Raw genomic sequence first — 25,544 nt, forward strand, 5'->3', positions numbered from 1 at the left:
CACCACGAGCTGGCTGTGCTGGGGGTGGCGGTATAAAAATGCAATTATAAATAAATAAAAACCTAAAAATAATGAGCATGGTTCAGTTCAATCCATTGATTAGTCACTGAAAAGCAAATTCTTTAAGAACCAAACCTTTATTTCAGACCTTAATGTAAAAGGGTAAATCTTTTTTGAAAACACCTGCTCAGTAGCAACTTGTAGCAGAATTCTCTCAGTCCATCCTGGAACATGTCTTTTTCGAATCAGGCTGATAGCTGACAGGGCAGTGTGCAAAGTCTGGGAAGACCAATTAGTAGAAACCACACTGAGAAGTTATGAAGATCTAAATTGAGTGGGGTACTTCAGGACCCGGGAAAGCTCCCAGGGAAGGCAGATGTTGCTCTGATGGAATCCAAAGCTAAAGCAAGTTCTTATATGTCCAAATGGAACGGGCGGGGAATGGCAAGAACGATGTCCTTCAAATAATATTACATGGATTGGAAAAGGTTGGTGGTCTGGTTTTGGAGCCATGCCCTGTTGAAGGTCCAAAGATTGGTGGTCTGGTTTGGAGCCATGCATTGTTGAAGGTCCCAGATGGTGCCTACCTTCCTCCTCCGGCAGAGTTCTTTAAACAGCCTTGGACAGTTGGGCCACTTCACACTCCTTACTGCCAAGGACAACAACAATGCCTCCTCAGAGGCATCTCCCCATTGGATTTGTGTCTGATGGATTTAAGACCCACTAACAGACACACAGTCACATGATCCCTGCTCAAGGTTACCAGAAAGGCCACTGTTGGGTCCCAGCACTGATATGCTGAGCATGTGGGCAAGAGCCAAAGCTGTTCAAAGCAGCATCGGCCTGCTCTGCTTCTTTCCTCTAGACTTTTGCAGTGCCGTTGTGGAAGTGCCGTGGATTCTTAATTAACAGATCACACACTCACCTCAGTTCTTAAGTGCCTAACATTACTGAAGACATTTTCAGAGCCCCAGGCTTAAGCACAGAATGGTTTGGCACAGCTGTACGTCAAGGCAGAAACTGATTATGGTGCCATTTCTTCACTCGGTTTGCGCTATATATTACAGGCAAAGGCCGAGCCCTCCATTCGGTGAAGATTTGCCTCCCAGGCCAGACGTTCCTAGAAATGAGCAGATCTGTTAATCCATAAATCAAGTCAACTATTTCCTGGTCTCTTGCTTCTTGGCTTCCTTCCCTCTGGAACTCTCAGCAGAGCGCATAGGCAGCCTCAAAGCAGGAGCTGAAGAGTTTGGGTTGAGCAAGAGTGCCCGAGAATGATCTTTTGCAGCACCAGCAGTGAGATGCAGTTTGCATGCCATAATTTGCTGGAATGTAATAATTTGCTGGGGGGGGGAGGATGGCTCATGAACTGAATGCACCCTTCTTCTAATCCTCAGTTCTCATATGTCCTTCTGTGAATGCAGATGCATTTGAGTCCAGCAGTTTGCAAGCAACACTGTGTTGACAGGATCCTGCAGCCCTCGTTGACCCCCAAATGACCCATGCAACCTTTAAGCATCTCTCTGATCCCCTCAGTCAACACGTACCTTTTTGATCCTTGCTTTGGGACTGTTGCTCGTCAGAGGTGCCCATTCGAACTCTGCGAATTGCAGGCTTCTGAGCCTTGTAATTCCTACAAATGCTAGACTGTACCAATCTGATTGTCCTATTTCTCCTGGACCCTTTTGATTGTGCAATTTGCATGTGGTCTTCCTGAAATTTGCATGAACTCATTTCATCCCTGCAAGAACCAATCCGGTTCCTCTACTCCATACAAATTGCAATCTGATCTCTCTCATGTCTCATTCAGAAAATGTCGATGCTGCCTGTCCAGAGACTTGCTTGAAGCAGCTAACAACTTTTATTTTTGCCATCAAGTCACAGTTGGTTTATCCTATAGGCCAAGGGTAGTCAACCTGTGGTCCTCCGGATGTCCATGGACTACAATTTCCATGAGCCTCTTCCAGCATTTGCTGGCAGGGGCTCATGGGAATTGTGGTCCATGAACACCTGGAGGACCACAGATTGACTACCCCTGTAGGCAATTCCATAGGGCTTTCAGGGCAAGAGAAAACAGAGCTGGTTGACCACTGCTTGCTTCCATGTCATGACCTTGGAGTTCCTTTGCAACCTCTCATCCAAATACTAGCCCGGCTGACGCTCCTTAGCTTCCAAGAGCGGACAAGGTCAGGGTAGCCTGGGCTACCTACGTCACGGCAGCTTATAACAATCAAACAATTAAATGAAATGACAACAATAGGACAAGATGTAATTAAAGCACAGCCATTTAGAAAGCTACCAAAGCAAGCTGACACCTAAAACAAGCCCCTTTTCAAAAGCCAATACCGTGATTAAAGCAAGCCAGCAGCAAAAAAAGAAAATAATAATACCCATCAAGCTGCCTTAAATGTTGACAACAAAGATCCTTGTACCAGAATCAGACCATAAACCCCCTAAGCTGAAAGCCTGGGTGAAAGAGGAATTTTTAAATCTGGTGCTTAAAAATAGGGAGATGTCAGGCAAATCTCATGGGCAGAGGACATTCTACAGGTGAGAGAGGTACCCAGCTGATCCTAGAATCATAGAATAATAGAGTCGCTCATCCACTGTAACCTGCCACCCCCTTGAACCTTCACAGAATCAGCCTCTCCATCAGATGGCTCTCCAGCCTCTGTTTAAAAATTTCCAAAGATGGAGAACCCACCACCTCCCGAGGAAGCCTGCATCCTGCATCCACATTGATTCCTCTGCTTCCCAAGAACCTGATACCTAACTGATCCTGCCATGCTCATGTCTTGTAGCAAGCCTTTTGCCCATCTGTCCTACTGGAAGCAGTTTGTGGCATAACAAACAGCGGGCACTTGCCGTTTTCTGGCTCCCTGTTTGCAGCCGCGGCAACAAGCCAGAAGGAATGCAGCACAGTCAGGCCAGTAGGATTCTGGCTCTAGCTTAAACCCTATTTTGAGCAAGCTTGGCAGGTCTAGGTTTGGGAGGATTAAGCTCCTTCTCGGATTCAGATTTGATCCTGGCCTTGGGACTGTTGTTCGGATTCAGATCGGGCTGGTGCAAATGCATATTGCCCATGCAGACCTAGAGAGGGTAGGGTTGCCAACAGGCCTGGAGAAATACGTCCCATCCCTTGAATAGGGGTTTAATGTGTGGAAATGGACAGCTGAAGCTTCTCAGGGCACAGAGGCAAATGAGATCACCTGGTCATTAACAGTGTAAAGACATTGTTTTGCTCCAGGCAGTTGGCAACCCTAGGGGAGCACCCGGAAATAAGCATAGCACGTAATTAGGTCTTTAGTGAAACAGGACAGCTGCAGCTCAGGATGAGTTATCGCAAGATCCTGGGAACTAGGATTTAGGGTTGCCAACTCCCTGGAGGAAAACACGTCCTGTCCCTTTAATGGACTATTAATTTCCAGGTGATGTCATTTAACTCCATGCGATCAAAAGCTTCAGTGGTGGATTTCTACACATTCATCTGGTGTTAAAGAGACAGGCCATTTGTTTCTAAGCTAGTGGCAACCATATTAGTATGGCCCTGGTAAGGGCAGATTGTAAATAAATAATACACCCCTTGGGGTACCGGCAGCTATAGCTCAGGACTTGTGATGCCAGTTGCCCCCTAAGACTGTCTGCCGCCACCACTACCTGATCCGTTTCGTTCAGAAACCCTCATGGAGAAGAAGAGATGCCCTAGAACAGTGAATGGATTACACCAGGGGTAGTCAACCTGTGGTCCTCCATATGTCCATGGACTACAATTCCCATGAGCCCCTGCCAGCAAATGCTGGCAGGTGTTCATGGGAATTGTAGTCCATGGACATATGGAGGACCACAGGTTGACTACCCCTGGATTACACTGACGGCATATTCTAACACAGCACAGGCATGGACCTGATCCATGCAAGCTGTCTCACAATGCATTCCGTACTTAGGAGCTCTTCATGTTGCCGCCATAGCTGCAAAGCTAATTTGGGCAGAGGAGCAACCTGAAAATGTGTGTGCTTTGGAAAGAGAAAAAAGGTTTTTATAAGACCCAAAGATCCAGAAATGCATCTCTTCATTCTCCCCACCCCTTTTCCATTCTCTTTCTTGCCTTGCCCTCTGGGGCTGGATGACAGCCCATGTCATAAGAGGAGAAGAATTTATTGCAGCTCCTGTATTTCTACTGGATCTACCCATTTTGAACCCCGGTTCCTGTGCCAGACTCCATCCTAGAAGGTGTCAAATAGGGAAAAAGGGCTTCAAATAGGCTTGCCAACTTCCAGGTAGCAGCTGGAAATCTCCTGCGGATACAACTGATGTCTGGGTAATAATTCATTCATCTGAAGAAAATGGTCACTTTGGAAGGTGGACTCTGTAGTACTATGCTCCAATTAAGTCCTTTCCCTCCACAAACCCTGTCCTCTACAGGCCCCAGGCCCCAATCTCTAAGGGGAGGCCAAACTGCAACTCTCCAGATATCCATGGAGTACAATTCCCACGAGGTCCTGCCAATTGGCCAAGCTGGCAGGGCTCATGAGAGTTACAGTCCATGGACATCTGGAGACCAAGCGTTTGGCCAACCCTGCTCTAGATATTTGGCCACCCTAGTTTCAAAGCATGCTTTGCTTTCTACTAGTGAGCAACCTCTTAGTATGTGGCCTCTTCCCCACCCTCCTTGGGCCCCACCCCCCACATTTCCAGGTAGTTCCCAACCTGGAGTTGGCAACCCCAATAAATACCCCAAATATTCACAAGGTGATATTCCCATGCAGCTTTTTCAGAATCACAGAATCACAGAGTTGGAAGGGGCCATACAGGCCATCTAGTCCAACCCCCTGCTCAACACAGGATCAGCCCAAAGCATCCTAAAGCATTGTGTCCACAGTGTAAAGAATCCCACACACATTGTATGATGCATTTCCAATGCACTTTCCCCCTGTTTTGCACAGGAATACCCAGCTACAAATCACCCGGGCCCTTTCTGCACGCTGTCAATGCACTTTGAAAGTAGATTTTTCTGTTCTACATGGGAAAATTTAGCTGCAAAAGTACACTGAAAGTGCATTATCCAAATTGCACAGAATGGGGCCTGCAAAGTGCATTATCCAATGAGTGTGTGTAGCAGTCGTCAAAAGTTACCTATTCAGCGCATGAAACTCCCTCCCTCTCTGTAAAGCAAACAGACAAGAAAGTAGACCAAACAGAGCTATTTCTGGGAACAGATGGTTGCAGACAGAAAAAAGAAGCTGCTTTTTTTCAAGAGAGAGCAACCAGAACAATGACATTTGCAAATCTTCAGCATTGGCAGGTCAAGATGTTTGCTTATCAGCCCGGGTTTTCCACAGCCCCCTTCCTTCATGTCAGTTTTTCTAGTCCAGATCCCAGCATGCCACAGTCTTGGAGACAAACTATAGAGTTCTGCCGCTCCTGAAAAGACGTTGACCATGGCGTCCGCTAAGGTCATTAAGGGATAAATTGCAAACATCCCACCCCCCCCCCCTGGAGAAAGGGAACTGGGGGAGGGTCAAGTGTCAACACATGGAAGCTCACTGGGAAATCTTGGGCCGGTATCCCTGTCAGCCTAGACTACCTTACAAGATTGGTGTGAGGATCAAAATGCAGGAGAGGAGAAAGATGTAAAGCCATGTTGGGTCCCCATTGACGAGAAAGGCAAGCTGCCAATTAATTGAATAAATAGCAGGGTGGGTGTGATCAGAGGAGGTGTTTTTAGGATTGTCAGTTAAGAATGAAGAAAAGATTCTGGTTGTCGTCCCCGCCCATTCCTGGCTCCACCCCCAAAGTCTCCAGGTATTGCCAAATCCAGAGTTGGCAACCCTCGCTGGGCCTTACCATATTGCCCTGTCTATTCACCTAGCAGTGGTTCTTCAAGACCTTAAAAACAGGTCCACTCCAGCTCCCTGGAATTCTTTTGACTGGAGAGATCAGAGACCCATCCAGGGATTCTGTTTATCCCCAACAGAAATTCTAGAGCTCAGTCTAAAATCTAACCAATAAAGGCTTGTGAACAACAATTGGCCGGGGTGTGTGTGTGCTATATTAAAACTTGACAGGGAGAGAACAACCGCCCCTAGCATTCCCACCCCACAAGGGAAAAGAACCGCTGCACTTGAAGAGCACTTTCCCCTCTTCGAAACAAAACACAAGGCCTTTGGCTAGCTAATCCAGGAGCTATTTGATGTTTCTCCCTGTCCGTCAAATCCAGTAAACCAGTGAAATCATATTACATTCCCTCCCAGTTGAAATGATACGTTGATGGTTTTACCGCTGCGCCCCCCAGCATTCCAACTGGGGGGGGGGATTCTGAGCCCACGTCTCAGACACCAGGATGATAAGCATCTTCTAAATGCTGATGGAGAGATCCAATAGATTGTGACATTGTCTCATGCAACAGGCGGGTTTTCAAGGACGGGAACGCTCACCTGTCGGGGAAATTGCTGTTATTTGAAAACCAGACACGAATCGCTGTCATTGTAGCTGACTGAGCCAAGACAGGAGTCTGCAGAGGGTTATGGGGTGCCGCATACAACTCCCTAGTAAAAGGTGTGCAAAGAGTTGCCATTTAGTCTAAGGTGACCAGATTGTTCCAACTTTTGGAGGGACATCTGGGGGCACCTGGCAAATTGTACTTATGTTGAAATTAAAATATATATATTACAATACTATTTTTGCGTTCTATGGAACTTTTTGTTGCTCCATATAGACCAAATTTTTAATCAAGAACCCCCCCCCCCTCTCCCGGTCAATGGTGTCCCGCTTTACCAATGTTTAAATCTGGTCACCTTAATTTAGTCGGGCTTATTGTACAAGGAAAAGGAAGTAGATGCTAGGTGCTAAGGTTGCCATCCTCCAGATGAGGTCTGGTGATTTCCTGGAATCACAATTGCTCTTGTTGTGGCTACAAAGATCAGCTCCCTTGGTGAAAATAGCTACTTTGGAGCATAAATTCTGTGGCATCACTTCCTTGCAGAGATTTCTTCCCTCCCCTAAGCCTGTTTGGTCTACCTGCCCCCAGAACTCAGGAATTTCCCAGTCCACAGCTGGCAGCTATGTACGGTTCCCAGACTCTGAACATCAGCTCAGATAGAATATCTGCGAAAGTCGTGTTTACTGCTTACTTATTTACCAAATGGATCCCTCACCTTTCAGCCCTAGCAGGTAGAACCAAGGGAGCTGTTAGTGGGACCCCCTTTCCCTTGTTTTCACCAGATGGAAAGAATTTTCATGACACACGGATCGCCTTAAAAGAAACTGCAGGAAATTCAAACTCTACTTTCTCCCTTACGGCTGAAAAAGTAAAGTTATCATTCAGAAAGGAGCACTTTTCTATGCAAATGCACAGAAATGTTTTCCAAGCTGTTTCTTGCGAGTAGCTTGGACTGCAAGGCGAACAAACCAGTCAGTCCTAGAGGAGATCAGCCCTGACTGCTCCTTGGAAGGCCAGATCCTGAAGATGAAACTCAAATACTTTGGCCACCTCATGGGAAGGAAGGACTCCCTGGAGAAGAGCCTAATGCTGGGAGCGATCGAGGGCAAAAGAAGAAGGGGATGACAGAGAATGAGGTGGCTGGATGGAGTCACCGAAGCAGTCGGTGCAAACTTAAATGGACTCCGGGGAACGGTAGAGGACAGGAAGGCCTGGAGGATCCTTGTCCATGGGGTCGTGATAGGTCAGACATGACTTCGCACCTAACAACAACAGGTAGCCCTTTACATGGCAGGCACTCAGTAGGGTGTGTTGTTAGGATTGTTCGCACAGGATCTGAAAAGGGACAGCCCTTCTAAGTACTGTTAGAAGTGCGGCTGTGCTGATGATGGTGAGCTGACCCACAGTTATGGGGGTTTTCCCCATAGTCCGGCCACTAATGGCTAGAGAGAGTAAACAAAATGAGCTTGTGAAGAGAAATGTAACAAAAGTAGTTTGATGGTCTTTAAGGACAAAAGCCACACTAATCAAAGTCTTGGGGAAGAGAGACAGAGACAGAGACGGTTCGTACTTTGAACTGGAGCACAGTGATAGGGAGAGTTCTGGGAGTCTTTAGTTGGAGAGGCTAAAAAACTGAAGCATCCTCTTTGGGGATCTGATGTCAGGTTCCCACACACTTAATGCAACAGAGGACAGGCCTGTCAGAAGCATAGCAATGAAGTGTGAATTTTGGCAGGTGTACTTCATCATGCACTGAATCTACTGGCATTCCCTCTTCTTTGCAACACTTAAAGGTACAAGAGGTCGTCGGCCTGCCCTGCTTTGCAGTCAGTCATTCTACTTTATTTAAATAGAAGAGCTGGTTTTTATACTCTGCTTTTCTCTACCCGAAGGAGTCTCAAAGTGGCTTACAATAGCTTTCCTCTTGCTTTTCCACAGACCCCCTGTGAAGAAGGTGGGGCTGAGAGCGCCTTGGTATTACTGCTCTGTGAGAATAGCACTATCAGGACTGTGACTAGCCCAAGCTCACCCAGCTGTGTAGGAACAGGGAAACCAACCTGGTCCACTAGCTTGAGAAGCTGCTGCTACACCAAGCTGGCTTTACATGCAAATGCAACCTTACTGATTAAACATAGAGGAGAACCTGAGCAAACTAGTTTCAGAAGAGCCAGATAGATTTTGATGCTGCTTAGGCTCCTAAGGAGGGTGTGTGTGGAATGATTCAGAACAGCCAAATCTCACCAGGGTCCATTCCGCACACACAGGACAATGCTCTTTTAATGTGCTTTGGCAGCTGGATCTTCCTGTGCAGAATAGGAAAATCTACTTCTAAAGTGCATTATCTATTGTGTGCAGAATAGGCCCAGGTCTTGGAGGCTAAGCAGGATAAACACTAAACCAGGAGACCAGCAAAAATGAGTCTACAGAGGAAGGCAATGGCAGACCACCTCTCCTTAATCCCACAGGATCTCTGTAAATTGGCTGCAATGTCCTAATACTTCACACACAGGGTCCTGAATGCCAGTTTAGGGCTAGGCTAAGGGGGCTTCACCCAAGGAGTGATTGAGTTGTGCAGTACAGAACCACTTGCAGAGATAGTCTGAGACACATTCATGGAAGAAAGGTCCACCAGTGGCTGCAAGCCATGAGGACTAAATGGAGCTCCTGGAGCCAGGAAATATCTGCGTGTCAGTGCTTGAATACCACATAAGGGGAAGAACTTGGGCCACGCACCCCATCCAGGGCAGCCAGTTGAGTGTGGTACAGTGGTTAAGAGTAGCAGCTCTAATCTAAAGAACTGGATTTGATTCCCTGCTCCTCCACATACAGCCAGCTGGGTGACCTTGGGCCAGTCACAGTCCTGACAGTGCTTTTCTCACATAGCAATCCTTTCAGAGCTCTCTCAGCCTCACCAGAGGGGGGTGTGTTGTGGGGAGATCAAGGGAAGGCGATTGTAAGCCTCTTCGAGACCCCTTTGGGTGGTAAAAAGCAGGGTAGAAAAATCAACTCTTCTTCTTTCTCAAAGGGTGAAACAGGATGCTGGACTTGAAGGACCCTGCGTCTGCTCCAGCAGTGGACCTCTTCTGTTCTTAAAGCTACTTAACCTTCATGCCTTGCCCAAGCCCTCCTCCGCCATCCCAATTTATCTTGTGGGGCATTGGGTTAACAGAGGGAGCAGGTGAGACTTGTTCCTGATATATAATCAAGCCTGTTTCTTTTTATAAGAGCAGCAAGGAAGGGGTTGGTCGGAAACAGGAGCCTGGTAAGTAAGAAAGAAGGGGATGAATGGAGAGAAGGGGATGAATGGGGCCATGCTAGAGTTTATAGGTTGTGTTAAAGAATGTATGGGCACCCATGCAGGCTCGATGCTTCTTTTTTCCTAAGAACAAAGGAGTCAGTTGCCTTTCTGCCTTAAAAAGGGGGCAATACAGGCGTGTTTGTCAGGTATTGATTAAAATGAGTTATCATCCTAATATATATCAGTTTGGATGATGTGTAGGGATCATACTGGGTTGCCAGTGGGTGAGGCATTTTTGAAAAATGGATGGGTGGGGGGACTAATTGCCAGAATTACTTCTAGCAAATCTGGGCTTTGTCTGAATCCAGGTCAGCGACTCTGTTTCCAGGTAGGCTACTATTAAGTATGCACAAGTGAATGCCAAAGGAAGCAGGTGGCTGTGCTAGGCTCATGGCTGTCAGTCTCCAGGTGAGGCCTGGAGATCTCCAGGTAAGGCCTGGAGATCTCCTGGAATTGCTAGACTACATAGATCAGCTCCCCAGTAGAATATTGCTGTATTGGAAGAAGGTCTCTATGGCATTATAACCCTCTGAGTAGGTTACTCTACAGTTCCTAGGCTCTTTCACATCTTGGAAAGAAGAAGAGTTGTTTTTTTTATTATATGCCACTTTTCTCTACCAGGAGTCTCAAGGCGTCTTACGATCGCCTTCCTTTTCCTCTCCCCACAACAGATACTCTATGAGGAAGGTGAGGCTTGAGAGAGCTCTGAGAGAAAACAACACTATCAGGACTGTGACAAGCCCAAGGTCACCTAGCTGGTTGCAGGTGGAGGAGTGGGGAATCAAACCTGGCTGGCCAGATTAGAAGCCGCCGCTCTTAAACACTACACCCAGCTGGCTCTCTTGGTGGGAAAAAAAAATAAGTAAAGTCATCCAGGACAGATAAATAAATGCAGCTGAATTTAATATGTTTGAAACATGCTCCTTGCCCTGGCTAACCTCATGATTCCTGCATTCGACATATATCGCCTTCTGGCTTCCTGTGTTGCTGCCACTCTGGATTCTTGTTAAGCTCTCACTGCATGTAACAATCCATGTCCAGAGCTAGGTGTACCCGGTCCTTTAGCAGAAATTTTAATTGTTGGGCCAAGGTTACCAATTTTCTCTGCTTTAAGTTATGTAAATTGAGTGATTTTGACGTTAGAGCTGCTAGTTCCCTTTATCCGAGCTTTGCCAAGTCTCTGGATGCAGCGTGTTTCTTGTTCAAGTGTTCCTTGGGAGCTTTTTATAGTGGGGAAAGTTATTGTGGGAGCAGACTTGCTGCAATTCTATTTTAATGTGCTGGGGGTGGTAATTCTTGTACAGTGTGCCTTTCTATTGCAGCTTTATTACGAATGTTGTTTTGAGCCTAATGAGAAAAGCAGGATGTACTTAAAATAACGTCGAAAGGTGAACGAGGACAGTACAGATTTTCTGTTCTTTCCCCTTCTGCTGAAATCTCAGGACGGGTTTAAAGCTGCCACTGACATATCAAGGGGACCTGGGCGGCGATTCTAAGAACGCTTTCTTATCAGTAAGACCTATTGAATAAAATGGGACATGCTTCTCTGCAGACTTGCTTGGGAAGGGTTGCTCCCAGGCTCTGCAATCCTAAACAGAGCAAGACCATTGGCTTTGAAAATTGTGTTTAGGATCGCACTGTTAGCCATGCAGTTTGCTCATCGCTTGTGTCTAGCACAAATCAGGCTGCTATGCACGCACCGCGATATGCGAGGGAACATCTGTTAATGCACAGTATAGATGCTCCTGGCTATGTGCAATGATGCTAGTTTAGTCCCCGATGTTAGATCCGTGGGTCAAGGAGCATGGAAGCACCAGAATCATTCAACTCTTTATTGTGATTTAGCTGATGGCACAACTGAACTGAACCCCCCGCCCTTCGAACAACCCCCCCCCCAATATGTACATGTGAGAACAAAAGGAACTTCCTGTGTTTGCAGGTGATTAGCTAATAGGCTGGTTTAAATCAATGTGATGTCCAATTAGGGTGGGGGATACCTTTGAATCTACTGGCTCCTACAGTCAGGCTCAAGTCAATCAGCAGCTTAGGAATAGATCCTGCCTTGGACCTCAAGCTCTGGTCCTCAGCAGATCCACATACACAATGCCCCATTACCGGTTTGATTTGGGCTGGGCATTGCTTAGCCACTAGCCATACAGGCTAGAACAGTGGTTCTCAACCTGGGGGTCGGGACCCCTTTGGGGGTCAAATGACCCTTTTCACAGGGGTCGTGGCAGGGCAGGCAGCTTGGCCATGGGAGGGCGCCATCCACACAACAGCCTTGCGGGGTAGATTGAGAGAGCTTTGTCTGTCTGGAGCAGCAGAAAAGAGCGAGATTGGCATGGTGGGACAAGAGGCAGAACTGAACTGAGAAACCCGGGGGGGGGGAACAATTTATGTACCATCATAAACAACGCCATTGGTCAGTTTAATTTCTGTGAAAGGACACTTGCATAATTTTATGGTTGGGGGTCACCGCAACATGAGGAATTGTATTAAAGGGTTGCGGCATTAGGAAGGTTGAGAACCACTGGCCTAGAAACTCACACTTTGCTTTAGAAATCCTAAGAACTGGGATTTTATACCCCGCTTTTCATTACATGGAGGTGTCCCAAAGCAGCCTGCAAGCAACCTTCCCTTTTTCTCTCCATAGCAGACACCTTGTGAGGTAGGAGGGGCTGAGAGAGCTCTGAGAGAACTGTTCTGTGAGGACAGCTATAAGAGAACTGTGACTAGCCCAAGGTCACCCAGCTGACTGCATTTGGAGGAGGAAAGGGGAATCAAACCAGATTAGAGGCTGCTGCTCTTAGCCATTAGCCAATTCTGTTTGTCTCTGTATTCCATGCTCCTTCATTAAACCCCAAAAGAGAGAGAGGCTGCAATCAACATGCAGAAACCTAGAATGCTGCCGAGAAGGTTAGGCTTCCTGCCAGTCTAGCTTTCTGTAGGTGGGGAAATCTTTTCAGTGGAAGAACGTTAACCATGCAGAGTCCCCCATCGGTCTGCAGTGGTGTAACCGGAGTGCAGGGTTGGCAGAACTCCTGCCGTTCGAGGAGGCGTTGGTGGCCACTGTGCCATGCTTACACATCTAAAAGCGCTTTTACTCTTGAAGTGCTAACAAAGAGGGGGCTGCCTCTCCCCCCCCCCCAACAAACATGATGGAGCAACTCCCTTTATCTAATTCCTGCCCTAGGAAACACAGTTTCCCAAACTGCTACCTTGATAGATGATGGTGATTGTAAAAAGCAAGAAGCAGCCATCACACCTACTGTAAGTTCATCGAAGGAGGAGAGATGTAAAAATTAGCTGGAGGGCCTGTGTTCAAGTCCCACCTCTGCTACGGGCTTTTGGTCTGGCCTTGGGCAACTCACCCCCTCTTCTTCGGCTCTGCAGTTGTAAAGCAGTACTAGATAAATGTTTCCAATAACCACTTAATGGCTTTGAGGGTGGGATGATGAAAGAATTGGACAAGAGGAGAATCGATTCGTTTGAACTCTGGGGTTGGAGAAGGCTTCTGCGGTTTCCATGGATGGCAAAGGTCACAAACAAGGAAACACTAGAGCCTGATCTATCCCTGGAAGGCAAAATCATGAAATTCCGGCTCCAGATTGGGAAAGTCCTGGAGAGCTGGGAGTGGAGCCTGGAGAGGCCAGGGACCTCAGTGGGGGTACCAGTGCCCTAGAGTGCACCCCCAAAGCAGCCATGTTATGCAGGGGAATTGGTCTCTGTAGTCTGGAGATGAGCTATAATACTGGGGGATCAGGGGGACTTTGTTAATTACAGGGTAGTCAAACTGCGGCCCTCCAGATGTCCATGGACTACAATTCCCATGAGCCCCTGCCAGCGAATGCTGGCAGGGGCTCATGGGAGTTGTAGTCCGTGGACATCTGGAGGGCCACAGTTTGACTACCCCTGGTTAATTACATGGGTTGGGTCCTCCGAGAAAGCTGTGAGCTTATGGCTAATGTATGCTGTAAGGTGATGGATAACGTGCGGTGAAAGGCTAAAAGCATCAACAGAATCAAGAGAGGGAATAAGCCACTGAAGAAAAAGTGTTTACCTTGAAAATGGGCATGTTTTAATCCGGACCCCATTAAATTTGTGGATGATGTGCATAGAAACATAAAGCAGCACTAGAAGAGTCGATTAGGATCAGTTAACAATTTTTTATTTTCCACCACAACGCCATTTTGTTGGTTCTTCGTTTCACCACCTGGAGGCTGGCATCTGTACCACCTGCACCTGAAGCAGGGGACAGAAAACCTGCCCGTCTGCCGGGCCGTTTCAGGCTGGCAGCGATCTCCCCTCTGCAGGAGGGCTGGATATCTGCTTAAGAAGGATATCCTTCGCTTAAGAAAAGCCCTGTGAGATCAGACCATTAGTCCGTCTCTTCCGGCATCCTCTCTCACTGAGAGGCTTGTGGGAGGAGCTGAGCCCTGAAGCAAACGGAACTGGGGAAGATTTTGCCAGGGATGCCTGGCGCTCTTTCTCCTCCCACCCCCGGCGTGGAGCTGTGGGTGTCGCCACTTAACGTGCCACGAAACTCCTGCCTGCTCCTTTGCCCTGAATATTGCCTAAGGGCTGCTGCCTGCTCAAGTCCTCGTGACTGCAAGGAGCTGGCTGGCAGGCAGACTCTGTCCCCCTTGGGGCCACTTCTCCCTTTCCTGGCCAAAGGGCAGAGGGAGGCCCTGTGCGTATAAACCGGCTGCTTCGAGCCCAGCCCTGCAGAACCACTGCTCAGGTCAACAAAGGCAAGTCTGTTAGCACCAGCCGGGGCAAGGGAGGGGGGGACCAGAGTCTGTTTCTCAGTGTGGGGCGACCTGTTGGGGACGGGTGGGGAGGACACCAACTTGATTTGCATCCTGTCTTGGGACCCTTGAAGAGAGGAGGCAGCAAGAAATCGTCGGAGGCTTTCAGGGCCGGCTGTTGTGAGTTTTCTGGTCTGGTAATTTTAGTCCCTGCCGTTTTGCCCGTTAGCTGTGGCTGGCATCTTCAGAGGCAGGCCCTGGCCAGCTGGGAATCTCTCTGTGCCCCAGTGTGGAGTGTGTGAACAGTTGCTGGGCATTCTATTTAGAAGGAGACCAGTTGGCACTTTTCTCTACCAGGAAGGAGGCTCAAAGTGGCTGATGAAACCTTTTCTTCCTGCAGCTCAAAGCTACGCTGGCCAAGATGGATTACGCCAAGAAGTCCCTGGGCCTGCTCTCCCCACTGTCCCTTTCTAAGTAAGTACCCACGGGGGGAGGGGGGAGGTGAGGAGTTTTGCTGCTTTGCCTTGAGTTCCCACTGCATCCGAAGCAGACGTGGCATCAACAATGGCCTTCCGTCGCTTACAGCAGGGACCTCCAAGCCCAGCCCGCCCCCTCCCCCCCTGTTGTGCCCAGTCTCTTTCAGGTAGAGGTCAGTGGATTCCCCAAACCAGGCTGGGGTCTAAGGACCCTTACCCGTGTGTGGTTGGACCCAGTTTGTCTCCTGTTGGCTTCCCCTCTTCCCAACACAGCATCAGGGGGCTTTTAGGCACCTCCTGGCTTTTCTGCCTTGTTTCTAAAACCTCTAGTCTTCTTGGGAGAATTGTAGAGAAGCAAGTTTGGCTTCCATGTGGACAAGAACATACATATCTTTCCCAGCCGTGCCCACATCAGTGAAGTTTCCAACTTATGCCAGAGAGCTTCTTAAATGGGATAATGCATTATATCTGCTAGATATCGGCCACATATCTGCCAGTGTTATTTAATTAATTGATTGATTTGATTTGTTTGCTGCCAGCCCCGGTCTAGCCAGGTCATGGCTGTTTACATAACAAAATGGTAAAATATAATGAAAACATTAAAGGTAAAGGTATCCCCTGTGTAAGCAGTGCGTCATGTCTGATCCTTGGGGTGACGCCCTCTAGCGTTTTCATGGCAGACTCAATACGGGGTGGTTTGCCAGTGCCTTCCCCAGTCATTACCGTTTACCCCCCAACAAGCTGGGTACTCATTTTACCGACCTCAGAAGGATGGAAGGCTGAGTCAACCTTGAGCCGGCTGCTGGGATCGAACTCCCAGCCTCATGGGCAGAGCTTTCAGACTGCATGTCTGCTGCCTTACCACTCTGCGCCACAAGAGGCTCTTCAATCAAAACATTGTTGTTGTTGTTATGTGCGAAGTCGTGTCCGACCCATCGCGACCCCATGGACAATGATCCTCCAGGCCTTCCTGTCCTCTACCATTCCCCGGAGTCCATTTAAGTTTGCACCTACTGCTTCAGTGACTCCATCCAGCCACCTCATTCTCTGTCGTCCCCTTCTTCTTTTGCCCTCGATCGCTCCCAGCATTAGGCTCTTCTCCAGGGAGTCCTTCCTTCTCATGAGGTGGCCAAAGTATTTGAGTTTCATCCTCAGCATCTGGCCTTCTAAAGAGCAGTCAGGGTTGATCTCCTCTAGGACTGACCGGTTTGTTCGCCTTGCAGTCCAAGGGACTCGCAAGAGTCTTCTCCAGCACCAGAGTTCAAAAGCCTCAATTCTTTGACGCTCGGCCTTCCTTATGGTCCAACTCTCGCAGCCATACATTGCAACTGGGAAGACCATAGCCTTGACTAAACGCACTTTTGTTGGCAGGGTGATGTCTCTGCTTTTTAGGATGCTGTCTAGATTTGCCATAGCTTTCCTCCCCAGGAGCAAGCGTCTTTTAATTTCTTTGCTGCAGTCCCCATCTGCAGTGATCTTGGAGCCCAGGAAAATAAAATCTGTCACTATCTCCATTTCTTCCCCATCTATTTCCCAGGAATTGAGAGGGCCGGATGCCATGATCTTTGTTTTCTTGATGTTGAGTTTCAAGCCAACTTTTGCACTCTCCTCCTTCACCCGCATCAACAGGCTCTTTAGTTCCTCTTCACTTTCTGCCATTAGAGTGGTATCATCTGCATATCTGAGGTTGTTGATATTTTTCCCTGCAATGTTGATCCCAATTTGTGACTCCTCTAATCCCGCATTTCTCATGATGTGCTCTGCATACAAGTTAAATAGGCAAGGCGACAGTATACAGCCTTGCCGAACTCCTTTCTCAATTTTGAACCAGTCAGTGATTCCATGTTCAGTTCTCACTGTTGCTTCTTGACCTACATATAAATTTCTCAAGAGACAAATAAGATGCTCTGGTATTCCCATCTCTTTAAGAACTTGCCACAATTTGTTGTGCTCCACACAATCAAAGGCTTTAGCATAGTCAATGAAGCAGAAGTAGACGTTCTTCTGGTACTCCCTAGCTTTCTCCATGATCCAGCGTATGTTGGCAATTTGATCTCTAGTTCCTCTGCCTCTTCGAAATCCTGCCTGTACTTCTGGAAGTTCTCGTTCCACATATTGCTGGAGTCTAGCTTGTAGGATTTTGAGCATAACTTTGCTAGCATGAGAAATTAGTGCAATGGTGCGGTAGTTTGAACATTCTTTGGCATTGCCCTTCTTTGGGATTGGAATGTAAACTGACCTTTTCCAATCCTGTGGCCATTGTTGAGTTTTCCAAATTTGCTGGCATATTGAGTGTAGCACTTTTACTGCATCGTCCTTTAAGATTTTGAATAGTTCAACTGGAATGCTGTCACCACCACTAGCTTTATTGTTGCTCAGACTTCCTAAGGCCCATTTGACTTCACATTCCAGGATGTCTGGCTCCAGGTCAGTAACTACCCCACTGTGGTCATCAGGGATGTTAAGCTCGCTCTTGTATAGTTCTTCTGTATAATTTTGCCACCTTTGTTTAATCTCTTCTGCTTCTGTGAGATCCCTACCATTTTGGTCCCTTATCATACCCAACTTTGCATGAAATGTTCTCTTCATATCTCCAATTTTCTTGAAAAGATCTCTGGTCCTCCCCATTCTATTGTTTTCTTCTATTTGTTTGCACTGTTCATTTAAGAAGGCATTCTTATCTCTTCTAGCTTTTCTCTGGAATTCTGCATTCAGTTGGGTGTATCTTTCTCTTTCTCCCTTGCCTTTCATTTCCCTTCTCTCCTTAGCTATTTGTAAAGCTTCCTCAGACAGCCATTTTGATTTCTTGCATTTCTTTTTCTTTGGGATGGTTTTAGTTGCTACCTCTTGTACAATGTTGCGAACCTCCGTCCATAGTTCTTCAGGCACTCTGTCTATCAGATCTAATTCCTTAAATCTATTTGTCACCTCTACTGTGTATTCGTCGGGGATATGATTTAGTTCATACCTGAGTGGCCTAGTGCTTTTCCCTACTTTCTTCAATTTAAGCCTAAATTTTGCAACAAGAAGCTCATGATCTGAACCACAATCAGCTCCTGGTCTTGTTTTTATTGACTGGATAGAACTTTTCCATCTTTGGCTGCAGAGCAAATAGTCAATCTGATTTCTGTGTTGACCGTCTGGTGATGTCCATGTGTAGAGTCGTCTCTTGGGTTGTTGGAAAAGAGTGTTTGCTATGACCATTGTATTCTCTTGACAAAATTCTACCAGCCTGTGCCCTGCTTCATTTTGTACTCCAAGGCCAAACCTGCCTGTTATCCCGGTTATCTTTTGGCTTCCTACTTTAGCATTCCAATCCCCCATGATGATAAGCACATCATTTTTTGGCGTTGCTTCTAGAAGGTGTTGTAGGGCTTCATAGAACTGATCAACTTCATCCTCTTCAGCAGCAGTGGTTGGGGCATAGACCTGGATCACTGTGATGTTGAATGGTTTGCCTTGGATTCGAACTGAGATCATTCTGTCATTTTGGGGATTGTATCCCAAGACTGCTTTTCCTACTCTCTTATTGATTATGAGGGCTACTCCATTTCTTCTGCGAGATTCTTGTCCACAGTAGTATACCTGATGGTCATCTGAATTAAATTCACCCATTCCTGTCCATTTTAGTTCACTGATTCCTAAAATGTCGATGTTCAGTCTTGTCATTTCTTGTTTGACGACGTCCAGCTTACCTTGATTCATGGATCTGACGTTCCAGGTTCCTATGGAATAAAAATCTTTACAGCATCGGACTGTCTTTTCGCCACCAGTTACTTCCACAACTGAGCGTCCTTTCGGCTTTGGCCCAGTCGCTTCATTCATTCTGGCGCTACTCGTACTAGCCGTCTGCTCATCCCCAGTAGCACATTGGACACCTTCCGACCTGAGGGGCTCATCTTCCAGCGTCATATCATTATGCCTATTGGAACTGTCCATAGAGTTTTCATGGCAAAGATACTGGAGTGGTTTGCCATTTCCTTCTCCAGTGGATCACCTTTTGTCAGAGCTCTCAGCTATGACCTGTCCGTCTTGGGTGGCCCTGCACGGTATAGCTCATAGCTTCACTGAACTACGCAAGCCCCCTTGCCACAACAAGGCAGCGATCCTTGAAGGGGGATCAAAACATTACTTACACACAATTACCCAATATGACAGCAACAAAAAACCCCAAAGAGCTGTATCCACCCCCGACAAACCCACTCCTGCCAGACAACATTCCTTGAGGGAGAAGGTTGAAATATAGACATGCAGAATATTTCCTTGACGATGGGACTCCCAGATCTTCCTTGCCCTACCCTCAACCAAACTCCTGGTGGAAAAGCTGCTGTTAGATCTACTGCAACAATGCACTAGTCCTCAGCTTTTTTCACAACCAGCCTTTTCACCCTTTTTGTTGCAGACCATAAGGGGAATGGCACAAAATATGCAGTGGCTAATGAGCCCCCCTCAAGGCCTTCAAGACAGGGCACAGAGGCTATGGCCTGCCCTTATGACCGTGTCAGCTAGAATTCAGAACGGTGCTTTAGCTATAACGTCTCTTTCTTTGATGAATTTGTTTCATTCCCTTTCAAAGCCATCTCAGTGGTCCTCTCTGTGCCCTGGGGCGGTGAGTTCTACAGGTTGATTGCAGGTTGCACAAAATCCCCCAACCGCCTTCAGAATTCCAACTTCTAGGGCTCCTAATTTAGCCAGATCCTGTTGGATCTGGCTTAGATAACCATGGGCTTGGGAGGCTTGGATCTCGCTTAGATAATCGTGGGTAGATAATCATGGCTTTCCTGAACAGTCTCCTCTTTTCCTAGGTGTGTCTCCGCTAGTGCCTCCATGACCCAGCAGCTGCTAGCCACCCCTCCCCCCCGTGCCCGGCCTTACCGGGTGAGCAACTGGGACCGTAGCGTGCGCAAGGGTATCATGGCCGACAGCCTGGAGGACCTGCTTGAGAAAGTAAGCCCTTGAAGGCCTCGTTTGGGAGGGGAAGTGGAGGGGCAGATGTACAGCAGCAAGCGTCATTGCATCCCAATGTCTTTGTACAGGTGCGCAGCACTTTGCTCATGGTAGGTATCATCTCAATTGTCATCGATGAGGACGGCACCAGCGTGGAGACGGAAGAGTACTTCCAGACGCTGGACGAGGGCACCGTGTTGCTAGCGCTAACCAAGGGTCAGGTCTGGCGCCCAGCCAAGGTGAGCATGGACAGGCTGGGTCAAACTCTGTGAAAATGAGCCGGGCAACCCCTGGAAATGGAGAGGCCATGTTAAGTTGGATGGGGATACTTTTGGTGAACCTGGGATTTGCCATGTAAAGTGACCAGGTGTTAGGCTGCTGATGAGCAAAGTTGGTCAAGTGATTCTTTGAGGCATAGGTTTGGGATTGAGTAAATGGCATATGTTTAACATCAATGAAATACAAAATAAAAAGTGGATGAGCGATAGGGTTGTGCGTGGCCTGCATAGTGCAGGGGGTTGGACTAGATGACCCAGGAGGTCCCTTCCAACTCTATGAGTCTATGATTCTATGAAACACGGATCTATTTCAGTTGAAAATACTTGGCTAAGGTTTAGAATAGGAAAGGGAGGTGTTAACTAGGATAAGGAGCTTCAATGCTGGGAGGGGAATCTTTGCCATTGGATGACCAATCCCTACTTGGGACTTTTTCTGGTCTCTAAGGTTTCAATGGTTGTCCCTCGTCGTAACCTTGTCCAGGGGCAATGTGGGTTAGAAACCTGCTTATATTTATGAGTGCCATGAAAACTGAGTCTCGTGGGGCCATTGGAATCTCCGATCTGGTGCTATCTCAATGAAAGGCTTGTATGCTCTAGCTTCTTCCTTTGAGTTCTGGTCGGCTTAGCGTTGTGTGAAGGTTTTGCAGACCTAATTAACATAGCTCATGATAAACTGAGCTATTTGCTTTCTGATCTATTTGTGACACAAATACTTATGACACAAAGGGTTGCCGCCTTTGCTTGGGCCGCAAGAAAGATTCGAGCTAGCCTTGTGGCAAATATCGTGGGCTAATGAGCAGAATGTCTGGGTTAAGTGTAATTTTTATTCTGATTAAATGATAACCCTGACAGGTCTGTGTTAGGTTTGAACAATTTTATTGTTATCTGATCTTCCCATGGCCTATGGCCTAGCACAATGAGGTTTGACTACTCTGACCTAATTAACACCATCTTTTGTTTGCTTCGGGTAGACCCCAGGCTACCAGCTGTCGCTATCCCACAAGCCCCGGCACAGGATCGATGTGGCGTGTGTCACCTTTGACCTCTACAAGACCAATCCCCAAGACTTCGTTGGCTGCTTGAATGTCAAAGCCACCCTCTATGGCGCCTACAGTATGTCCTACGATATGCGGTGCTACGGGGCCAAGCGGATAATGAAGTGAGTGATAGAGCTTTCTCTCTCCTCTCCCCCCTCCCCCCGCCCTTCATTCCAAGAGAGTGGCATAATGCCTGAGATCAGAGCCCTCTGAACTGTCTGAGAGCCCAGGGTGTAGTCTACACAGGGATTTTTATCTACTGCCAGCTTGAATAAATCCCTGCTGTCTACACTAAATTCAATTTCCACTTTGATTTGGGGCGCTTTTAATTTCCCCTCTGCAACATGCATGATTGACCGGAGTGACCCTACCTTCCCCCGCGATATCCAGAAGTGGATATAACCCTTGAAATTTCAAAAATTGGCATCAGTAAATGTGCAGATCTCTGCTTTTTGTGAATTAACTTCCTGCCCCATGCCTCCAATGCTGAAGCAAAGCAGTCTTCCCTGATTGGCTGTGGCATCAGTTCAAAGACTTCCTGGTTCCCGGTTGCAAGGCTTGTCTTAAAGTGACTGTGCTCCAGAAGCCCTAACTTCTCTCAGCAGAGATTTGCCTCTTGGATTTATTCCCCCTCCTCTGCTGTCTCCAATCCTTTTTCTCCCCCACCCCCATTCAAGAAAAGAAAGAGGCTCCTGCTGCGCTTGGCTCCCCCCCCCCTCTGAGCTTCCTTAATCATGTGCAGAACACTTTCTGTTTCAATGGGGGGGGGATAGAGGAAGACCAGAGTGCGAATTGCAGAATCAGCCCAGCTGTCTCTTGTCCTGAATGGCAAGAGTAGGTCCCTTCTGTGAAAATGAGAAGGAAATACAGTTGGGGAGATTTTTGAAGTAAGAAAACTTGCTTCTTGCATCTCTGTAAGAAGGCTGCTGGAGATAAGCACAGGATGATAATTAGTAAAACCTGATAAGGCATCATTAAAGGTTCTTTGTTAAGTTAACTGAGCCCTTAAACATAGAGTCAGAAGGGTAGCCCTGTTGGGCTGAAGGAGCCGGGCAAAGTTCAAGTCCACTGGGACCTTGAAGACCAACAAAGGTTTATTCTGGGTTTAAGCTTTCATCTTTCCCTTGCACATATTTATTTTCTGCCGCGAGACTCTATGTACACTTGCGTCTAAATACTCAGTCTGCAGTTTGAGCTCTCTGCCTGTTTTTGTAAGGAATATTTTTGAGCGAAGACACTAATTGGCAAATTCAGGCTTTGTTCTTAAAGGTGGTTCTCTGTGGAGCCTACTTGGGGACTGGCATCCCTAGTGTGTTTACTAAAGCAGTCAGTTACTCCTGCTAACAATCCTGTGATTCCCCTTATATTTGGGTGACCAGTGGTGGGGACAGCAGTGGCAGAGCCCCAAAGGGAATCTGTTGTCTGCAGACCAGAGGATCCTGTGCCATTGCCTGGTGATCCTGTGCCATTGCCATTCTAGGTCCTTGACAGCATCCCCTTCTTTCCCCCAGGGAAGCTCTGCGCTGGGCCCTCCTCACCATGCAAGCTACCGGCCATGTGCTGCTTGGCACTTCCTGCTACGTGCAGCAGTTGCTGGAAGCCAGCGAAGAGCAGAAAGAGGAAGTGTCATCAGCTCTGTGCAGCCTCTGGTCTCCTCCCACCAGGAAGATGCTGCGTTGAAGGTCTCGCCTGTCTAAATGACTTTGCATTGGCAGCTGTCAGCATCTGGTAGCCGATACATGGGCACCTGGAAGTGGGATAGAGGCTACGGCACTCCCAAACTCCACCTGGCCATAAAAATAGCTGGTAGAAAGGTTGCTGGGAACCCCATGCAGGGTGTTGAACTTCTTCTGCAAGCAGCTGGTCGTTCAGGGGTCCTGAGCTGTGTCAGTGTGCTATTTGAGTGTGCCAAGAAACATTACTTGGTGAAAGCACAACAAAACAAAATCAGAGTAAAGAAGGGCCACTGAAATCTGCCTGTATGTTTTTTTGTTTTTTGTTTTGTTATTGCTGGCCTCGTTTGGGGAAAGTTGTCCGTTCTGGATGCTTCATCATCCTTCATGAGTATTGTATTGTGAATATGTAATATTAAAGAGTATTTCTTAAAGCCATGACTCCCCCTTCCTTTACCCCTTGTTGTTAGTTGCAAAGTCATGTCCGACCCATCGCAACCCCATTGTCAATGATCCTCCAGGCCTTCCTGTCCTCTACCATTCCCCGGAGTCCATTTAAGCTCACACCAACTGCTTCAGTGACTCCATCCAGCCACCTCATTCTCTGTCATCCCCTTCTTCTTTTGCCCTCAATCACGCCCAGCATTAGGCTCTTCTCCAGGGAGTCCTTCCTTCTCATGAGGTGGCCAAAGTATTTCAGTTTCATCTTCAGGATCTGGCCTTCTAAGGAGCAGTCAGGGCTGATCTCCTCTAGGGCTGACCAATTTGTTCGCCTTGTAGTCCAAGGAGATCCTTCAAGATGTCACTAATTCCCTTGTAGGAGCACAGATTCAGGTGGGTAGCCATAGAATAAATTGAGAGTCCAGGGTCACCTTTAAGACCAACAAAAGATTTATTCAAGGTGTGAGCTTTCGTGTGCACTCCCTCAGACAATAAAACAGGGATCATAAGAGTACAGATAAGAGAAAATTAGTAGCTTAATAGTAAATTAGTAATGCTGCTTACTAATCTGCTATTAATTTAATCTCTCCTTATATTTGTACTCTTATGATCCCTGTTCTATTGTCGGAAGTGTGGATGTGCACAAAAGCTCACACCTAGAATAAATCCTTGCACAAGTAGCAATTTTCGTTAACTAATAGCGGGGAAGGGTGGGCCTTTGGTTCAGAGGTCATACTACCTCCAACCTTCACCTCTAGAAGTGGACTGACCACAGGAGAAAAAAGCTCCCGGTTAAACTGCATGGTCTCAGCTTTCCTACTGATTATCTGCAGGGACAGATAAGGCCTAATGACATGAGTCACGTATTGCTGTATTCCACCAGTGCATTGCTGGAAGCCTGGCAAACCTTGTGAAAGGCTCCTTTTGGGAGCAAAGGTCGCTGCCTCGAACACCCCCTCCCCCACACAGCATACACACTACTGAAGCCTGTTCTAGGTCCCCATTGCATGCCCCTTCTCAGCAACAGACTGGCCCACCCTGACTGCTGAAGCCAGACGTGCTTCCGGAGCTCTCCCAACTGCCGAATGGATTGCAATTGTATCCTGTCTGCCTTCGCTGGCATCCCACACACACACACATGTGCATACCCTCTCCATAGTCAGTCTTTTTTGTCGGAGCTTCCTGGTGACATTGTCCATCTTGGTTTTTCGGTGGCTCCCTCAGCATCCCGCTCGAGCAAGCATGAAGGGGGTCTGAGAGGGTATTGAGAAACAGCACGGAGCTAGAGAAAGATGGCAAATGGACAGCATTGTCATGAGCTCTGGGGGTGTGGAACAGCTGCAGCTCAGCACCCAAACGGCAGGAAAGCTCCAGGTGAACGCCATTGGGATTGGAGATCGCACCATTGCCAGAGCTGCTTACTTTGAGAAAAAGGGATGTCCCATGGACATTCAAGACCCTACCCTGGGACCTACACTTCTCCTCTTCTTAGTCTTGCAATACATGGAGTGGTATTTCAGTTCCATGTCTTTTGCCCTGCTGTTCAGATTGCAAAATTAGCAAGGGAGACTCCTTCGGGAAGAGAAAAATGGCATATAAGAACTAATTCCTCCTCCTCCTTCTTCACAGTCAGAACTGCACTATCAAGGCTGTGACAAGCCCAAGGTTACCCAGCTGGCTGCTTGTGGAGGAGTGGGGGATCAAACCCGGCTCACCAGATTAGAATGCTTTGGAATACCCATCGGTGGAAAAGAGCTCACACCTCATTCATGTCCAGGCAACTCATGCTAGTAAGAGGACCCATGCCACACTTCTGCAGGGGCCACTTGATGAGCTTCTGAGCATCAGTCTATTCTGAACCCTTCTCTTGAACACGACTGTGTTCTTGGCACCCGTGCAAAAGCACTCTATACCACCGTATCTACCTGTCCAAATTCATCCAGAAGACATGGAGGCCTAGAATTGGTGTCCACAATCTAGCCCCCCTTCTTCCATGCCCCAACCTGGCTTCTCATGAGCTGCCTGGGTCCCCATCCCATGAGCGTTACAGCAGTGGCAAGTGGCCAGGTAGGGAATCCCCACTGGAGAAGCAGAAACCCCAAAATAGGAGAGAGGGTCCCTTATAATATGCAAGCCATAAACCTAGGCACTCTTCCTCTCATGGTCTCCATCCTCTCAAGCTAGTATTAGAAGGCTGGTTTTGACAC

At 47.6% G+C, this 25,544-nt stretch overlaps 1 protein-coding gene across 4 annotated transcripts; it reads left to right on the forward strand.

Moving 5' to 3' along the window:
* Positions 1–9,594: 9,594 nt before the first annotated feature.
* CIDEC (cell death inducing DFFA like effector c) lies at positions 9,595–23,330 on the forward strand. 4 transcript variants are annotated; one of them, XM_077308373.1, is made up of 6 exons: positions 9,595–9,617; positions 14,886–14,959; positions 19,767–19,908; positions 19,998–20,147; positions 21,158–21,345; positions 22,735–23,330. In XM_077308373.1, the coding sequence occupies exons 2-6, from the start codon at positions 14,907–14,909 to the stop codon at positions 22,901–22,903; spliced, it is 702 nt and encodes a 233-aa protein (XP_077164488.1). In that variant the 5' UTR covers positions 9,595–9,617; positions 14,886–14,906; the 3' UTR covers positions 22,904–23,330. The 4 variants fall into 4 exon arrangements, with proteins under 4 accessions (XP_077164488.1, XP_077164486.1, XP_077164487.1 ...); XM_077308371.1 differs by lacking the exon at positions 9,595–9,617 and adding an exon at positions 9,621–9,701; XM_077308372.1 differs by lacking the exon at positions 9,595–9,617 and adding an exon at positions 14,233–14,488.
* Positions 23,331–25,544: the final 2,214 nt, after the last annotated feature.

Source organism: Paroedura picta, chromosome 13, assembly GCF_049243985.1.
Source record: "Paroedura picta isolate Pp20150507F chromosome 13, Ppicta_v3.0, whole genome shotgun sequence".
Classification (NCBI taxonomy): Eukaryota; Metazoa; Chordata; class Lepidosauria; order Squamata; family Gekkonidae; genus Paroedura; species Paroedura picta.

Excerpts from the sequence above, each read along its gene's own strand:
- CIDEC (XM_077308373.1), top strand. The coding sequence starts at position 14,907 with ATGGATTACGCCAAGAAGTCCCTGGGCCTGCTCTCCCCACTGTCCCTT. Across the intron at positions 14,960-19,766 it reads TCCCCACTGTCCCTTTCTAA|GTGTGTCTCCGCTAGTGCCT; the intron begins GTAAGTACCCAC and ends CTCTTTTCCTAG. Across the intron at positions 21,346-22,734 it reads GGGGCCAAGCGGATAATGAA|GGAAGCTCTGCGCTGGGCCC; the intron begins GTGAGTGATAGA and ends TCTTTCCCCCAG.